Source organism: Pyrus communis, chromosome 10 (assembly GCF_963583255.1).
Source record: "Pyrus communis chromosome 10, drPyrComm1.1, whole genome shotgun sequence".
NCBI lineage: Eukaryota > Viridiplantae > Streptophyta > Magnoliopsida > Rosales > Rosaceae > Pyrus > Pyrus communis.
In genome coordinates, this window is record NC_084812.1 from 10666272 (window position 1) to 10684944 (window position 18673).

The 18673-nt window shown below is 36.4% G+C and overlaps 2 protein-coding genes across 2 annotated transcripts; one reads left to right on the forward strand and one right to left on the reverse strand.

Annotated features, from left to right (window-relative positions):
- The first annotated feature begins 1157 nt into the window (after positions 1 to 1157).
- On the forward strand, positions 1158 to 3902 carry LOC137748723 (patatin-like protein 1). The gene is made up of 7 exons (XM_068488899.1): positions 1158 to 1316; positions 1441 to 1622; positions 1876 to 2062; positions 2186 to 2347; positions 2721 to 3026; positions 3147 to 3322; positions 3811 to 3902. Exons 2-7 carry the CDS (start codon positions 1522 to 1524, stop codon positions 3866 to 3868), a joined length of 990 nt encoding a protein of 329 aa, XP_068345000.1. The 5' UTR covers positions 1158 to 1316; positions 1441 to 1521; the 3' UTR covers positions 3869 to 3902.
- A 1101-nt stretch (positions 3903 to 5003) lies between these two features.
- Positions 5004 to 9937, reverse strand: LOC137747496 (uncharacterized). The gene is made up of 12 exons (XM_068487618.1): positions 9561 to 9937; positions 9353 to 9454; positions 9035 to 9115; positions 8807 to 8916; positions 8520 to 8655; positions 8215 to 8313; positions 7643 to 7748; positions 7058 to 7515; positions 6795 to 6968; positions 6496 to 6693; positions 5897 to 6223; positions 5004 to 5379 (listed from the first exon to the last, which is right to left on the reverse strand). Exons 1-12 carry the CDS (start codon positions 9849 to 9851, stop codon positions 5287 to 5289), a joined length of 2175 nt encoding a protein of 724 aa, XP_068343719.1. The 5' UTR covers positions 9852 to 9937; the 3' UTR covers positions 5004 to 5286.
- Between the last annotated feature and the right edge of the window lie 8736 nt (positions 9938 to 18673).

An 18673-nucleotide genomic window follows, 5' to 3' on the forward strand; every position in this document is an offset into this window, starting at 1 on the left:
TATTTGTTAAATAATCTTGCATGAGCACGACTCATCACTCATGAATCATGACATTGTTGTCCTAATTTCTTGGTTAATCTTACTTAGACAACTTATCATATGTCAAAATCTCTTGGATTTGTGATTTTAATTTTTGGTAATTCGGACACTCATTGTTCTACTCAAGGCTCTAAAAGACGTTGCACACTAGTCAGGCAGCGGACTAAGGCCTAGCGCTTAGGCGGCTAGGCGGACCAAACGGATTTAATAAATTTATTATATATCACATAAATAAGTGCTTGTTTATATTTAAAAAATACTTAATTTTATTGAGATACATAAACTACAAAATAGAATGACATATAGATTATAATGTATTAGAACATAATTAAACCATGGAAAATAAGCATATAATGTGTGTTCATCTAAGTATTTAACAAATCTCTTTTATGAAAAAAGATAAAAGGTAAATGAAAGTTATCTATTTTCTGTTTAAGTGAAGCGACCTAAGTAGGTGCCTAGACTGGTCTGGCGGGCTAAGCGGGCGCCTAGGCGGTCTAGGCGGGTGCTTAAGTAGGTTTAGGGGTCATTTCATAACTTTCAAACACCTAGGGATTAATCGGAGCGGTAACTAGTCGCCTAACGCCTAAGCGGAAATTTTTAAAACATTGATTCTACTAACTTAATATGCAATATTTGCCGTGCAACTGCCGGTTCTGAATCCACATGGCTTAGGTTTCGAGGACTCTCCCAAAACTGAAATAATTTTTAATACTTATTATTTGTCAATTTAATTGAAATCCATGTGGTTCTAGGCTTAAGAACAAAAGTAAGAAAACAAATGACATGGCTTACTTTATGTTTTGGTGAATTTGTTCAGTTCTCTTCCTCGTCAAGTAATTAGATATGAAAACAAATTTTGACTCGTGGGTCAACAAAAAGGAGCCTATCCATAGAAGTGGAAGTGACCATTTGGAAAACCTGTCTTTTTATTAAAAGACAATTTAATATCTTGGGCAAAGATTGTATCATTTCCGTTTGAATTTGATCAAAATTTTCTTCATAATTAGTCATTTGATTTAAATTAAATTAAATTTGCAACAAGTACTAGCAAGCAAATCTTGATATATATATTGATCTATCTCCAACCATTGTCTCTACTTCTATAGCATCAACAAAACTCCTACCAAATATTTTCTGTTTCATCAACAAATGGAGAAAAGAAGCGCTCAACCCCAAGATATGGAAACCTCGTAACGATTCTCAGTATAGACGGGGGAGGAATTAGAGGGATCATCCCTGGTGTTCTTCTCACTTACCTTGAATCTGAACTTCAGGTAACAAATTAAGAATATTCCGCACTCTAATCTAAAGGCTCGTTCGGTAGCACTTTCATTTTAGATATAAAAACTTTTACATAACTACATTGCTAATGGAATGGTATTAATTATTATTACTTAGAAACTAGATGGTGAAGATGCAAGGCTTGCAGATTATTTTGACGTGATTTCTGGGACAAGTACAGGCGGTCTAATTGCGACCATGTTAGTAGCTCCAAACGAAAACAACAGACCATTATTCGCTGCAAAAGACATTGTCCCATTTTACCATTCCCACTGCCCTAAAATTTTCTCACAATCAAGGTAATATCGTTAAAATTAATAACATTGGAAAATGTATCTTGTACGTGTTTATCAACGAAAATGTTTATGTTGCTAAATTGTCAGTTTGAACGGTTGATCAAATTGATTATATTTGACATGCTGACAACACAGATCGAGCAAAATGACATTATTACGGAGGAACAATTTTAGCTCGACACATGTTATAGTATTCATGCCAACAAAAGTTAATTAATTAACGCTCTTTTTTTGCTCTTGGCTTCTCATGAACTAGTGGACTTTGTGCCACAGTTAAAGATCTAGTGAAAGCTCTAACAGGACCAAAGTATAATGGAAAGTATTTGCACAAGCTTGTAAGAGAGATAATAGGAGACAAAAGGTTGGACCAAACCTTGACGAACCTGGTTGTCCCAACTTTTGACATCAAGATACTTCTGCCTGTCATATTTTCGTCTTATCAGGTTGATTTACTCAATATACATACATACATATATATATATATATATTAACTAATTATATGAGAATTCAACAATTTCATGAGCCAACTAATCATTAGTAAGCTAAGTGCTATTCTCATGATCAAGGTGTCAAGTCATCCAGTGCTGAATGCTAGACTTTCAGACATTTGCATTGGTACCTCAGCAGCACCAACTTACCTTCCTGCATACTATTTTGAGAACAAGGATCAACAAGGAGAATCCAAAGAGTTCAACCTCATCGATGGTGGCATAGCCGCGAATAATCCGGTGATGCTCTTGCACAATAATTTGCAGAATGTAAAGTTTGCATGATAAGAAAAATCCCTAATTTGATCTACATCTATTATAACCAATGCAACTTAAGTAAGAGTGGTGTTCCGTTGTCACGCTGTCTAACAATATTAAGCATATGGAACGGACACTTTTTCAAATTAATTTTGTTTGTATATAGGTTAGATTCACAATCTAACAATACAAACTTTATTTTAGCAATTTAAATATGATAAGAGAATATTATCGAACTAGAAAGAGATATATACTCATGTATGTTTTGACGCTTGATAAGTTGTTATTCAAATTTGGCGAGTGTTGCATTGTTGATAAAATTATTTGTGTTGCTTGCCTTTACATATAATTGCAGTCATTGATTGCCGTTAGTGAAGTGATAAAACAAATTACGAGCCAGAATCAAGATTACTTGGAGATTGAGCCAAAGGACTTGTATGATCGTTTCCTACTGATTTCACTGGGAACGGGTTCGGACAGGAGTGAACTCAAATACAATGCCAAGAAAGCTTCAAAATGGAATGTTATAAGCTGGTTGTACACTAATGGGTCAACTCCTTTGTTGGATTGCTTTGATGAAGCAACTTGCGATATGGTTGATTACCATAACTCTGCGGTTTTCCAAGCTCTCCGTTCCGAACAGAACTACCTCAGAATTGACGTAAGTTTGAAATATCTGATTAAAAACGAAAAACGAAAAACGAAATGGTATCAAACGAGCCTATAATTATATATATAAATGATTTACAGTGTAATTTGTTGTTGAATATTGGGAAAATAGGAGGACACACTACAGGGAGATGTAGCTTCAGTTGATAAAGCTACACGGGAAAACTTGGAAAATCTAGTGGAAGTGGGAAACAAATTACTCAAGAAACCAGTTTGTCGCGTGAATTTGGATACTTGTATCTATGAACCAGTTGAAGATGAGGGCACAAATGAAGAAGCACTTCAGAGGTAACCACAAATTTAACATTGGGATTGTTAGCAAATAACCCCTTTCAAAATTTTATTTTACAATAGAAAACATTTGATCACTGTTATTTTTCTTCAATGGTTGGTAGCACTGAGTGGTATAATGACTGATTGTGATTGAAAATAGAATAGCTAATACTTGTGAAAAATTAAATCTAACGGCTAAAATACTTGTAGCATTGAAGTAAAGAGAACCCCTTGAAATGTACTATCATTAATTACACTACGAGTCTTTTTCATAGTTTGATCCTTAAAATGTTTCTCACTAATTTTATTGAAGGAAGTGATTTTCACATATTTTTTTCTTACACGTTCATGATCATTAATTCGGTTTGATTTATTTAATTCGATAACTTCAAGTAAAGATAAGTGCAGAGAAACTAGAAAAAAAAGAGAATCACTTTTAGGTGTCTGCTATTTTACTGAATTTTTTAGTCATGGACTCGTCATCATCGTCTGCGTGCTTGTAGGTTTGCAAAGTTACTGTCGGATGAAAAGAAGCTTCGGGAGTCAAAATCATCACAGTAAATTGTATATTTTGTATAGAATCATTTAAAAAAAATAAATTGCAAGTTTAGGTTCAATTTGGGATTGCTGTAATTTTTTCTTTCTTAAATTACTTTTGTTGTATTTTAAGAATAATTAATTGAAAAATAAAGCAGTTGAACATTTAATAATTATTTTTAAAAGTAATGTAAGTATGAAAAACAGTGTAAAAGAATTTAGTAAATTTTAAACTAAAAGTGCTATAATTGTATATAATGAATAAAATGGACATGGAAGTGTGAGCGATGACAACAACAACAGCGGCGAAGACAATGTTTGTGACGGTGGTGGTGGTGGTTCCGGTAAGAAGAGGTGTGGGTTGGGTATGGTTGTGGTGGTGGTGCAATTGTGTGTGTGTGTGTGGGGGTGGTGGGGGGGGGGGGGGGGGGAACGTGGTGGTGGCGCGGTTGTGGTGGTGGCAACACTGGTGATGGTAATGGTAATGGCGGTGGAAGAGGTTAGGGTAGGTAGTGGTGGTCACTTTGTTCTCCAAGGATAAAATGTGTCTAAAATGATAATTAATGTCATATTTTAAAATTAATGAGTGTATTATAAAAATTAAAAATATTCATTAAAAGACTGAACTCCTATTTTTGTTAAAACAACTTTTAAACGCAACCTACAAGCAGGAGGCCATTGCTTTTAAAATAAGTAGTATATTTTATTTTTACCAATCACTTTGTTGCTGCTTAACTTCAAAATAAAACGGTTAAAAAAAAAAGACATGTCAAAGTGGGGCTTAGAATAATAATCATCCACAGCAGCCTCTATTACACAAACAAGGGGTGAGGCTCCAACTGTGTCTTCGTTCTTCAAGCTGGATGGAAGCTAATTGTATTTTAGCCTTTTGTTTGAATGAAATTTCATAATATTTATCTTTTTCCAGCAGAACATAAACAAGCGAATATTCTTTGGTGGCCTGAACCATAGGATACTCTAGGCATTTTCACCATTAGATCTCAGTTTTTGACCATTTTATCAATAGATCTAACGGTCAAAAATTTCGGAGCATCCGATACACAATAGCGCCATAGAAAATCCCAAAATCAAACCTTTTCCCGCGTATCGACGTACCTCAAAGCTTACAAACAAAAAAATAGAGAGAGAGAATTCCAGGAACTAAAATCAATCCAACCATCCAACAAGCACTTTATTCCTCTTTAGAATAACCAGCAATGTTTTATTAATGGCTGCTTTTTTCAGACATAAATCACCATACGATGATAATGTACAACAACAGCCCGTGTAAGTGTAAACAAGAAACTCTACCGTATCCTTACCATCTGTTTCAACTACGCGTCTGTTTGTCTGCCTAAATTGGAAACTCTTTATGCATAAATTGAATTAAATAATAAGCAAAATTCAATTATACATAGCTACAAAACCGGCTACAATACAAACTAAGCGAATATCTGCTGTATGACTGTCTCCGCATTTCCGTTGTACTGTGCAAGAAGATGGATAGCATCAGCCCTGGGCAAAGCTAGAAATTCCTGCAACCATCCACAACAGTATGATTTGTTTAAGTGAACGAACCGGTGTTTGAACTTAGAAGATGTTGTTTACATTAAAAGAGACGAATATCATAGTCTAGTCGCAGTCAAAAGTATATTTACGCAAGTGCAAATAGTGGGATTGGATTATAAGAAAGGAAAACTAACGAAAAGTTCAGAAAAACTTCCTTTCTAATGAAAAGCCCTTTTTAAAGGTATAGTGAATAGTACCAGCAAAAGGTATAAATGTGGTTTTTCATTAAAAGTGAACAGTACCAGAAGTGTTTTGTTAAACCTCCCTTATAAGAAATCTTAGCCATACGGCTGACTGAACACGGTAGTGACAACAACGTGCAACAGATAGATATCTATAGATGCTTAATCATTGATGAGCCCAAGGAAATGAAACTGTCACGTTCGTCAAAAGGGAAAATTCACTACGAATAAAATTGAATATGCTTCCACATGCAACAATTTAGAACTATATAGATGTGTACGTTCAGTTCATAAAACTCACCATTACTTTTAGTATTGCATTTTCATCACACACAACATCTCTAGATGACACTTGAGTCAGGCTGCTACCATCTTCCACCATCCTGGTGCTTGAAGATACTGTAACTTGGGAAGACCCATTAGAGCAACTATCTGCATTTGACTTCGATGCAGCGGCGGCAGCTAGCGAAGGAGTATTAACTTCTTTCAAGGAATCAATCTTTAATAGACTTTCAAAGTGGTCTTTGCACATTTGAAGTTTAAACCACTCATTATGTGTGTGAACGGTTGCTCTCATTATTTTCATAAGCTGCGGCTCATCAATGCCAAGCCTCCTCCCAATTGCAACCTATCCCAGACAGAAGCAAATGTTTACTTCTTACTTATGGCATGGTACATTGTATAAATTACATTGAAGACTATCCAGAGACCAAAACAATTTCATGGTAGTTATCTTATAAACCTAGAAGAAACGAAGTTCAACAGCGAGCACTATTTGCAACCTTAAAGCTCTTTTTTGAGTACAGAATAAAGGATAAAAACAAGAACTGAAACGATTGATAAATATAAAGCATCTGCAGTTCCTATTAACGTGAATTATGACACCAAGTCATGGCATACCTGGAGTGAAGTTGCAAGAGCATGCAAGGGCAAGCCTTTCCCAAGTGCATCTTCACTAGGTTGGAGCAGTGCTAACAAAGTCTCCTTCAAGGGTTTCAGTAAAGCAGGATCACTTGCAGCTAAAGGACCTAAATGACAGCATGCAACCTTCAAAGCACTAGAATGATCGCCGGAGCTTACAAGCTTAAGGAATTCAACCTACAGTTGGTGAAAATATCAGAATGTAAAGTTTTGTATAATACTGTATGATTTACAACCATTACTTCAACACAGCTATTTATAATACATGAGCTAAGTACCTGCTTAAGTTGGAAGAGCAAAACAGGATTTTGTACAAAAAAATTTGGGTCCATAGAATTAACTTCTTCCACAACCTCCGCAGCCATTCCTTTGCTAGCTAGTTCCTTCATCCCAAGCAGAATCTCATATTTATCGTCCAAACTGTTAACGCCTAAACTTAAGCATTCTGAAGCCTGCAAAGCAACAACATTGTCAAATCACAACCAATACACTAACCATTACTACCGCTACTACATAATAAGTAATTCGAACAATACAGAACCTGATGTTCCCTTGATGAATACGTATTGGAAACCAGGTCAGTTGTGCTAAGCTGTTTAGAGTCTTTACTCATCTCATTACAGGAAATGCCAGAAGTAAAATCAAGATCATCTTGTCTTCCCCTCCATCGCTTGCGTTTACTTCTTTCCGCAGGTGCACTGGGTCTTCTTTGTGAAACTCTCAGTTTATCAGGCTGATGTGATCCACTGGTGCTACAATCTTCATTATTGCTTGATGGCTCACAAACATAACGCATTTCAATATCCATTCCTTGCATGCTAGTCACATCAGAACTCTTTCCAGGGGAACCACCTAGGTTATCATTACTCGCGGAAATCTCACCATCAGAATGTTTGCTGGCACCATAATCCACCTCATGAGAACAGTCTCTTGACGGAGAATGCCCAATCACCGGTTGATCAACTTTCAAGGATTTGGAAAGGCTTTGCACCCCAGACACTACGTTGGATAGGTAGATCAGTAGTAGTCAGAGTCTGACAAGTTAAAATGATAAAAACAAGCGCACACACTCACTCAACAAAACATTAGAAGATAAGGATGATAGAAAAAAGTTCATAAGTTTCACCATCAGAAGTTGCAAAACCAGAATCCACAATGCCCCTGTAAACGCAATACTCACGAACCAGCTCATCGAGCATGGTAACATCAAATCTCATTCTACATAACTCATTCTGCAGTATATAAGCACAAGTTTCAATATTAGTGCACTCAAAATATTCAAACCAACCATATATGACATTTCAAACAAACTTATAAACGATTTACAGGATTTATGAGTAGGAAGATAATGTGCATTGGCATCATTAGGTGCACTCTCTCAGGGAAGCAATAGCATGCAAGCATTGTGCACAAGGCCAAAATCAGTTCTACCCCTATAATAAACAGATCAGTCCCCACTCCTTAAATACGCATTTTTCATTCATACATACAACTAACAGTATGCTTCTTGTTCTTTTAATTATATGTAACAATGTATGTCTAGCATAAAAATTAAGAGGTATGAACCTACATGGCAAAAGAAAAGGCCTCCATACATCACCACTTTCCTACGAAATATGAACTTGATGAATGTAATACAAAAATAAATCAAATTTGAGGTAATTATAATTATAAGTACATCAGTAAGCAATTAATAACCTGAAACGCCTGAAATAAATCACCCTTGGCAAATCTTAAACTATCTACTGCTCCCTGTCTTGTGAGCTCTACAGCATGTGCCAGAGCTTGAATGTCCACCTGGTTTTCCAATACAAGAATGAAATCAATAAAGACATGCTTAGCAGTGTAATTGATGGTTTTATTAATTGATTTTCTAACACATGAATACAGGGAAAATATATGTGGATACATGTATCACCCTTAAGATGCTGACCCATATGATAATTCTATTTTTACCTCCTGTAACACCTACGAAAAAATGTTCAAATTGTAGATAAACTCACCTCATCAAAAGGAGGTGCTTCAAACAGGCTCTCCTGGGGTGCTGCAGGGGCATCACGCTCCTCTAGAAGCAACCTATGAGTAAGATCTGAAATAGGCGACGAAATTCCTTGACGAAAACAAAAGCCCTTGTGGATGCTGCATAAGACGGGTAACTTTAAAAGATAACTACAATGATTCTAGTGCCTGTGCTGCATCCCCACAAAGAGGTACTCAATCACTCACTCACACCCAATAAACTTAATAATATTGATTGCAAGCAACTAAACCAAAGTGAAAGAGGCAACACCTTATTAAATATCTCAGTGTCATCGAGAAGACCGGATCGTAAGCATGTAAATAGGCTCTCAAGACAGTGGAAACTAATCCCGCAATGTCAAACCTCCTCCTTTCAGACCACTGAAAAACATAAAGCAAACATCCATTTACCTCAGTCTGCACGTATAGTATAGGAGGACAAAAAAAAAAAAAAAAAGAATAATTCGTAGCTGCGTATACAATACACATAGTATCCCACCTCGGTTGCTACAGGAGAAGATTGGTCTTCTTTGTCATATATAAAAGCAAGAAGAACATGCTTGAATTCCTCATATGCTTCCTTAAATTGCAATAAAACCATCCATAAGAATCCATAATCGAACCGACAGAAGCAACCAGCGTCAAACATTTAGTAAAACAGCACAAACCCAGTTTCTATATTTGCTTAATTTTGAGAGAAACATTATATAGAGCTATAGCAAACATCTCTAGTCTCCTAGTAGTGAATTCCCTTACAAGCTTAGTGAAAGCAACAAATTTTACGAGGCTCAACGCAAAGAACTAAGTTTTTAAGTACCGGATAAGCGTCGAGGGCACACGGAGCAAGAGCATTCCTCAAGCAATTGATTGCAGAGTCGCGATCCTCTGCGGTCCCTCTCCTCAACAGCTCAATAAACCTCTTCAAAAGAAATGGCCAAAAGTTAATAATTCGAAAAATAAAACCCTAGAAACTGCAATTGACAACATTTTCCAGCGTTTTCTCGGCAGCCAAACAGGTGGAATACCTGTTTCTGCAAGCGGAAGAGGAGCCTGTGATCGTCGAGAATGAAAGGGGCGTGGGAGCGGAGGAGACCGATGGCGGCGTCAATGTGACCCGCCTCCAGCGACCGCCTGATCTGACGAATGATCAATCTCGAGTGGTACGACGAGGAGGAGATAGAGGAGGGGGAAGAGGAAGATGAAGGGGAAGGCGACGTCGTAAAGGCGGAGTCGTCGTCTTCGACTAGCTTCTCCGATTTGGCGAAATCGATAACGAGAGCGTCTAGAGCTTCCCAGTTAATTGACGTCGAGTCCATTTTTTGGAATTTTCCGGGAAAATTTTGGACTGTTTGGTTGGAAGGAAAATGTCTAGAGAGGGAGAGCGAGGTGGAGGCGCAGAGGGGAAAATAGTCTCTGAATCGAAGGGAGGACACGAGGTCTCTCTTTATAGGTTTTGCCACGTGTATGTTAATTAGAGGGCAGAGAGGTGCGAGTAATGTTACTGTCACCGTGTGGTGATTTAGGTTTTTTACTGACTTGTACGTGGACGTCTTGGGGTGTGGAAAATATCTCATCTGATCAGATTTGACCTGCCCACATTTGACCGTCTACGGATACGGATCGGATAAGGATTGTCTGACTTTCTATTTCCGTCTTTCCGTGTCTTTTTGTTTATGTGATCACGATTAAATCAAGTCAATATTTTATAATATTATTATTTTTTTATTATCTTTAAAAAATAATATAAAATGTTGACGTGTTTTAATCGTGACTACACAAAATAGGAGTATATCGAAAGTGGGAGAACAGACAATTCTTGTCCCTACAGATCTAGAAAATATATATAATGAAATGGTAAAAAAAAAAATTTATATATAAATGGGTACATTATAAATAAGTTGTGATTACAAATAAATTTTTTATAATACGCTCACAAAAAAAAATAAAAAAAATAAAAAATATGGATACAAATTAAATAAAAAAAAATTAGTACATTTTAAAAAATGGTTGCCAATTTAGCATTTTAGACACATGAATCTATTTGGGAATTATTAAATATTTCTTAATTATAAAATATATGCTGATATGTAAATATTTTATTGTTGGATTAATGATTGAAATGCCTTTATGAGTCTTCCTGATTCCTGAAAATGTGGACTGTCGTGGTGAAACAACCAAATGATATTTTTTTTTTTTTTCAAAGATAAGTATGGTTGCAGGGAGATGCCTCTAAGGTTTGGTTTGGTACTGAGGTGATTCTAAAAAAAGCTGGTATAAAAAAAAGTTGGGAGCTGTTTTTGTGTTTGGTAAACATTCAGCTTCAGCTTTTTTTATAGTTTTGGGTGAAAAAAAAGCCAAAAACAAGAAGCTGCAAAACCCAGCTTTGAAAAATCGGTTTTTTATCACATCTGTTTTACATAAAAGTTTATCAAACACTATAATACTGCTTTTTTTTCTTTCAAAAGCACTTTTACAAAAATGTTTAACAAACACTCTGCTGCTTTATTTCACAGCTGCTTATTCTCACAGCACAGCAGAAGCAACTTTTTTTCAAAGCACAGCAATACCAAACCAACCATAAGTCCTCCACCATCAATGCTTGATGGGTTTATTCCATCACGCAGGGAATGTGCTTGCCTCATAATTATTTGATCAATTTTAAACCCAGCAATGGATTATGGAGGACGATATGTATGAAATGAACGTCTCATATTTATAAATGCATGTATGTATAAAAATAGGTAAAGTTCCAAACTTTTGACCCAAACACCCATGCATGCATTATATTTTTCATATTATATACATATATATATATATATATATATATATATATATATATATTATTACATGAAAAGAATGGGTTCCTAGGTCAAGAGGCAGCCAGGACGTACCAAACAATCATAATGTATTTTTCCTCAAGCGTTGGGTACTACACAACATGCATATACATTTTATGTTACATGAAAAGAATGGGTTCTTAGGTCAAGAGGCAGCTGGGACGTACCAAACAATCCCTAGTCGTCATCATGCAATTCATCAACGTCAGGAATTAAACCTAAAATATACCGTATAGAATACGGACATGAATTTATTCCCAACCACTGAGTCACCCTGCGATAGTTTTTCCTGCAACCATATTGACTTTCCTTGAATCCAAACTACAAGTCTATCTCATTTCCTTAAAAGCATTTATTTCAATTGATATATTGTCTGACAAAAGAACATTTTCTAATATAACAAATATGCGCACTAATACTTTTTCGTTGCTGACAATATAGGGGACCAATTATGAGAATGAAAGCCCTAAGTGGACCAAAATATGATGGGAAATATCTTAAGAAGTTAGAAAGATACTTGGAACTCGAAGACTGCATGAAACTGTTACGCAAATGGTGGTACCTACATTTGACGGATCCAAATCCTCTCCGGATCTAAGGATCCTGAGATTAGGGATCAATTGATCCAGCCCATTAAAATTTGATCCAACGGCTGCAAATAAGGGGTCACATTAAAAGTTATAATAATTGTAGCTGTTGAATCAAGTGTATGTCATGAACAAATTATCACTTTGATCCAAAAGGAACTGTAAATGGGTATCAAATAAGGAGGCAGATTCTCTCCCCTCCCACTTCCCATGCCCTCCCGTGTCCTCCTGTTTGTGTGATCATGGTTAAGCCACGTCAACATTTTATATTATTTTTTTTATAGAAATAATAAAACAAAATGTAATAGGAATATAAAATGTTGACGTGACTTAACCGTGACCACACAAATAGGAGGGGATGGAAAGAGTATGGAAATGAGAGGGCAAACAATCCACCTCCAATAAAAACAAGCATATGCATAATACTAGTCTTGGAAAATAGGGCTAATATATGACAGGTAATTGACTCCACCCAATAATTGATGTCATACAAAATATCACTTTCAAGTATTATATCAACTAGGGTTTAGGTATTGGCACATACAGCAATTGCATATAAGACTAATTTCCCATAGTTGCATCCAAATAAATGACCATACAAGGAATCAAGAGAATCAGAGATTAATTACCAAGGCTTTCCACCCATTGGATAACAACATACAAAACCATGCTTATTTCATGATTCAGACCCACGTTCTTCGACCCTCTTCTTCCTTTTCTCATCCTTGCCTTCTTTATCATCCTCTCTCCCTCCTTTAGTTCTAGCTAGTTGTCCTGTGTCTACACTTATACAACTGGATTTAAGCTGAGGTGTAGAGTCGACAAATGGGGTTGGAAGATGGAGGAAAGCAAGATGTGATGGTGATCGACAACGAGATGAATTTGGGAGAGGTGGTGGGAAGTGACGACTTCTTTCCCTATGCAACCCCTCACCAAAAATGAGATAGAGAGGGAAGAAAGAGTTCTCTCCCCCTCTTCGGAGAGAAAACGCAGCAGGAAAAAGAAAGGGCGTGGCCAAACATCCAAAATATCTTGGACTAAACTAAATTTACAAAAATACTCGTAAACTTGTTTATTAATTTCTCCTTCGTTAAAATCTCATTTCGCGGGCGGTTTTTGTGACATCTCACATCATCCAGGGGAGTGATCCTTATATGTATATTCTCATCCTTACCTAGCACAAGACCTTTTGGGAGCTCACTGGCTTTGGGTTCCGTAGGAACTCGAAAGTTAAGCGAGAAGGGGGCTAGAGCAATCCCATGATGGGTGACCCAGCACAAGGCGGTCAAAAAGAACCAAGACATCAGAATTAGCGATCAACTACAATCGCTCAAAGTGATTAGAAAGACTTAGTTCTCCGTGGGTGTGTTTGTTTACCCTCTCTAACTTGGACTAGACTGAAATAGACAACTTATTAAAGTAGTCATGTGTTTGTTGCACCGCAGGACTAAGTTTAGTGAGACTAAAGAGGACTCGTCCCAACTAAAACCTTCGCTATAAGGTCTTAGCGGGAGCCCTCGAAAAGCACGGGATTAGCTAATACCGTGCTTTGATTTGACCTGGGATTCGTCTGCTTCACTTCGACCTTAACTCATTTGCTTCGCTTCGACCTCGACTCATCTGTTTTGCATGATTGATGACGGACCTGCATCACCACGGTTGAAACTCATATCCCCAAAAGATGGGATCTTTGTGAACCCAATGGTGGGTGAGGGAGGAATATGGAGGGCGAGAATGTCGGCTGAGACGCTAGGACACTGGCGATGAAAATATGAGCTTTGCTTTGACTTGGGTTTCGTTTACTTCACTTTGACCTCGACTCATATGCTTCGCTTCGACCTTGACTGAACTGCTTCGCTATGACCTCGACTCATTTGCTTCACTATGACCTCGACTCATCTACTTTGCTTTGACCTCAACTCATCTGCTTCGCATGATTGACGACGAACTTGCATCACCACCATTGAAACCCATATTCCTAAAAGATGGGATCTTTGTGAACCCGGTGTTTGGATTTGCAATACCAATTATAGTTGGCTTATTCTGTGTTTCAGCTAAAATCTTTCACTCCTTAATTAGTGTATGTTGATGCACAAAATCATATAAACCATGGAACAACATAAAGTGTCGAGTTTGTGACCTTCACTTAATTGTTCTGGTTACCTAGTGATGATAATATGTAAAGAGATAGAAATAGGGAAGCAAATACAAGATGTATGTACGTGGTTCATCCTAAGTTTGGCTACGTCCAGGGGTAGAGGAGTTCTCATTAATAGTGAAGGGTTTACAAAATACATAGGTTTAAGCATAATGATATTAGGGATTAATGACGAGTTTAAATACAATAATGACATTAGGGATTAATGACGAGAGAATGGTCTCCTTTTATAGTTGAGGAGAGTCTCCGGCTTCCATATGCGGTCGATGTTGGATTTTAGGAGCTTTGTTCTAATGTTGACATGTCATGTTGTGATTGGTCAAGAGAGCAGTGCATATTTTCTTAGTGGGAGATATGTTTCACCCGAGATATGATGAAATAGTTCACTATTTGCCTGAGCTCTTGAAGAGGATGAAGGAACAAGGGTATGTTTCCGACAGGAATTTTGTGCGCATGATGTTGAAGAGGAGCAAAAAGACTCTCCTACCGCAGGCGTTGCGTTTGGCATTATTTTTACTCTGCCAAGAACACCGATCAAAATTTTTAAGAGCTTAAGAACATGTGTAGATTTTCATGCTACGATTAAGTTTATTTCTGATTGCTAACAGAAAAATTATAGTCTGGGATTCAATTGGCATTGTTTTGAGGACGGGAACTATTCATGTCCAGACTATTGGTGATTTAATACACCTACTAATCTGTACGCAAGGCATTTGATTGGAGTAAGACTCAAGAAACAAGCTTAGTCTTCTGTGCAATCTGGGAGCTTCTCACATTTTTTTTTGAGTGGAAAAAACTAGAATCTAAATTTTCTACATCTTCAACATCGACGTGTGAAGATGTTATGCTGAATGTTCTCCGATTAATATGAACAATGTTTGGCTCCTTAGTCATTGTATTTAACTACAAATCACAATTTAACAGCAAAATTAATTATTAAAATTCCAAAAAAAAAAAAAATTAAAAATCTATTACCATTGGTCCCTCAACTCATCAAAATGTGTAGTTATGATCATCTTCGTTAACTTCGTCATAATTTTGTCAAAATAAGTTATCTTGGAAGAACCATTGCTACAATTATGGTCCATCAACTCAACAAAACGTGTAACTATGGTATTTTTCATCAACTTCGTCAGAATTTTGTCAAAATGAGTTATGTTGGAAGGACCATTACTACCCTTGGGTTAAAGTTTGAGGAATCATTGCTCCAATTGAGTTAAAGTTGAGGAACCACTTCTCCAGTTGAATTAAAGTTGAGGGACCAACAAAATGAATTTTTAGTTTAGGGATCATAGTTGCACGTTTTGATGAGTTGAGGGACCAATGGTAATGAATTTTTAGTTGAGGGACCATTGCTACAATTTACTCTAAAATTCTTTCTACATTATTTGATGCTACACAAAAACTAACCCAATACAAACTTTCTTCCTGTTGTAAATGTGTATTGCCGCATATAATGATCCATCTATGAAAGATCTCATATGAATGACACCAAAGCTCATGTTGGAGACACCATAAGACACAAAGCACATGTGGAAGACACCAAAGCATGCATGAGTGTGGATGCTTCACACCGTTTCTATATAAATAAGTGTGGAGAGCTCAGTTCTGTAAACACACCCCCATTAATATTGAGCTACTTTAGTAAGATTATACACTAAAATGAGAGTTATTTCTGTATTTCTATTATTTCAGATAAGAGAGAGATAACTATTGTTGCCCCTGAGACCGTAAGCATATTTGTCGAACTTCATAAATTTTTTGTTTTATTTACTTTACATTCTATTGCACACATATCGTTGATGTCACACTACTTCCTCAGGCCCAGCCCAGGTCCAGTGCGGACAAAGCGACCTTCTGGGGCCCAAAAAAATTGGGGGCGTCAAAATAATTAGGGTGATATATTTATATATGTTTTTATAAGAGTATAAATTTATAAAATTTGGTTTAGTGAAAAAGAAATTTAACTAGAACTGGTGGTTTTGTTGTTTAAAATGAATGAAGAGGTCCTAGGTTCAAAACACCATGTGTGCTTATTTACATTCCAATTTTTACAAATTTCTTTTCATAATAGTATAAATTTATAAAATTTGGCTAAATGATCAAGAAGTTTAATTAGAAGCAATGATTTTTGTTGTTTAAAATTAATGAGAGGTCCTAAGTTCGAAATGTTATGTGCATGTTTATTTTTTTCAATTTTTACAAATTTTTGTTTGGTTGTTAATTTATTTACTAGCTAGTAGCTATGTGGGTTGCTATTTTTAAATATCTGTTCCAATTCAAGTCTAATCTTCATCAAAAAATAATGTGTAGACTAAATTTTTAGACCAAATTTGCAAATAATATTACGTGTCATCAAAAGGTTTAATTTAGTGTTCATTCATTACTTGTACATATCCTTAAAGACTCAAAAACATTAATATTTTTTTAGTCTTATAATGACGAGGTTAGTAAATAAGAAAAAACAACTCACGATTTATACAAAAACACTTTAAAAGTTCAGATGGAAAACAAATATATATATATATATATATTTTATATGAAATGAGGGCACATTTTTTGACGTCGTCCCGGACCTCAAAAATCTCTGGACCGGACTTGCACTTCCAACACTAGATCTTTGAATATAAAGATATAATTGTAGGACATACTATTATCGCCGCTAGCCAAACCCCATTATGTAATTAAGCTCAAGTTGAATCAATTAAAATCTTTCACCTACTTAAATTCGCTACACACTTGCATCTTGGCATGAAATTAGGAAGCCAAAAAAAAAAAAAAAAAAAATGAATGAGGAGGAGGAGAAGAAGAGGAAGATGGTGAAAAGTTTCCTTCCCAACAAACAGATTGTGTTGAATCAGTCTGTGTACGGTAATTCTATCACCGTAACTTGGTGGGTTTATTTCATCGCGCAGAGAATGTGTCTGCCTCATCATTATTTGATCAATTTTAAACCCAGCAATGGGACAATATGTATGGAATGAACCTCTTATAGTTACATATGCATGTATATATGTATATAAATAGGTAAAGTTCCAAACTTTTAACCCACACACCGGTGCATTATATTTTTCATATATATGTGTGTGTGTGTGTGTGTATTACATGAAAATAATGGGTTCTTAGGTCAAGAGGCTGGGACGTACCAAACAATCAAAATGTATATCCTCAAGCGTTGGGTACTACATAACATGTCCTTAAAAGTATATGCGTATATGGTCTATAATAGGCTTGGACAATCTGACGCACCAAATAAAGTGAATTGAATTGAAATTTATTCGTAAATCCATTGTCTTTTGTTCGACTCGTCATTTCTCATTATTTCAACAAATCACATTGTCACATGCACATATACACTTTTCTTTTTGTGCATGCTTCTCATGAATTATTTTTGTATATATATGTTGAACTATGATTTGAGTAGTAATTTCTTACATGTAAAGAGTCAAATTGTGTTATACTTAAATTCAATGTTAGGATAAACAATAAGAACCGGATAAAAATTTAAAGCTTTATGATCAAGGCTTAAGGGTGTGTGATATCCATAAACATTAATTAATTGTTGGTATCCAAGTAAAGATCCCAAGACTATACAAGCAAATTATCCATGTTATTATTTTAAGAGGGCGTTTGTTTGCCCTCACTAAGTGAGACTGGACTAGACTGAACTAGGTGTTAGTGTATGTTAGAGGAAAGGACTAGCTTCAGTGGGATTAAACCTCACTCGCCTCGACTATGGGGCTCGCAAGATAGTCTTAACGAGACCCCCAAAATACCACCGGATTGCTAAGACCCTTCTTTTCTCTCGCATTGTCCCACTCGGCTCCTCACCCTGCTCGACAACCTCGCCAGACCATCCCAAGACCACCGTCGAGTCCTCGTAAATCACGGCTTCCTCTACCACTTTCTCTTCTTAGTTGCTCCGCGCGTCATCTATCCCTGCTTCGCCGCTCTCATTTACTTCTTCCTCAGTACCTCACACATAAAAAAACCCAAAACATCCAACCCCAGAATTTGAAACAAAAAACAGGAAAAAAAAAAAAATTACAAAATCGTTGTGCCTCTAAAACCTAGTCGCTCCATCAGCCGCACATCAGTCATTCCAGCACCTCCAAAATCCAAATCGTGCCATGGGCTCTGTTGATTGTATGATTTGTTCATTTTGCTTGGCTGTGAGAGGATAAACTTTTGTCAACGGCGACTGGGATGAGCACCAATACTTTATGTACTAAGAGGGAGAAAGAGGAAGTAAAGATGTGAGAGAAAGTGAAGAGGGGGAGGTGTGTCTCTACAAAGTTGTGAGAAAGAGAGGAAGGGGGTTTCCAAAAGGGTATCAGTTATCTTCCAGAAAGCAATGGTAGACGCACGACTAAAAAAAATGTAATGGCAGAAGATAGTTTTATAATATAATAGTTATTTTGTTATTTTTATAATTTGAAAGTGAATTAAAAATAATAACAAAATATTGTGGGTCTTAAAAATATTTTAGTTTGTAGTTTAGTCCGACACTGCACCAAACGCTTCACTAAGCTAGTCTAGCTTAGTCTAGTCTAAGT

Bases quoted from the DNA above. Each gene is read 5' to 3' on its own strand.
- LOC137747496 (XM_068487618.1), bottom strand. From the start codon at position 9,851: ATGGACTCGACGTCAATTAACTGGGAAGCTCTAGACGCTCTCGTTATC. The intron at 9,455-9,560 runs GTATTCCACCTG...TTTCTTTTGAAG, and splicing joins TCTTCCGCTTGCAGAAACAG to AGGTTTATTGAGCTGTTGAG. The intron at 8,917-9,034 runs GTGGGATACTAT...TATGTTTTTCAG, and splicing joins CTTCTCCTGTAGCAACCGAG to TGGTCTGAAAGGAGGAGGTT.
- LOC137748723 (XM_068488899.1), top strand. From the start codon at position 1,522: ATGTTAGTAGCTCCAAACGAAAACAACAGACCATTATTCGCTGCAAAA. The intron at 1,623-1,875 runs GTAATATCGTTA...CTCATGAACTAG, and splicing joins AAAATTTTCTCACAATCAAG to TGGACTTTGTGCCACAGTTA. The intron at 3,027-3,146 runs GTAAGTTTGAAA...TTGGGAAAATAG, and splicing joins AGAACTACCTCAGAATTGAC to GAGGACACACTACAGGGAGA.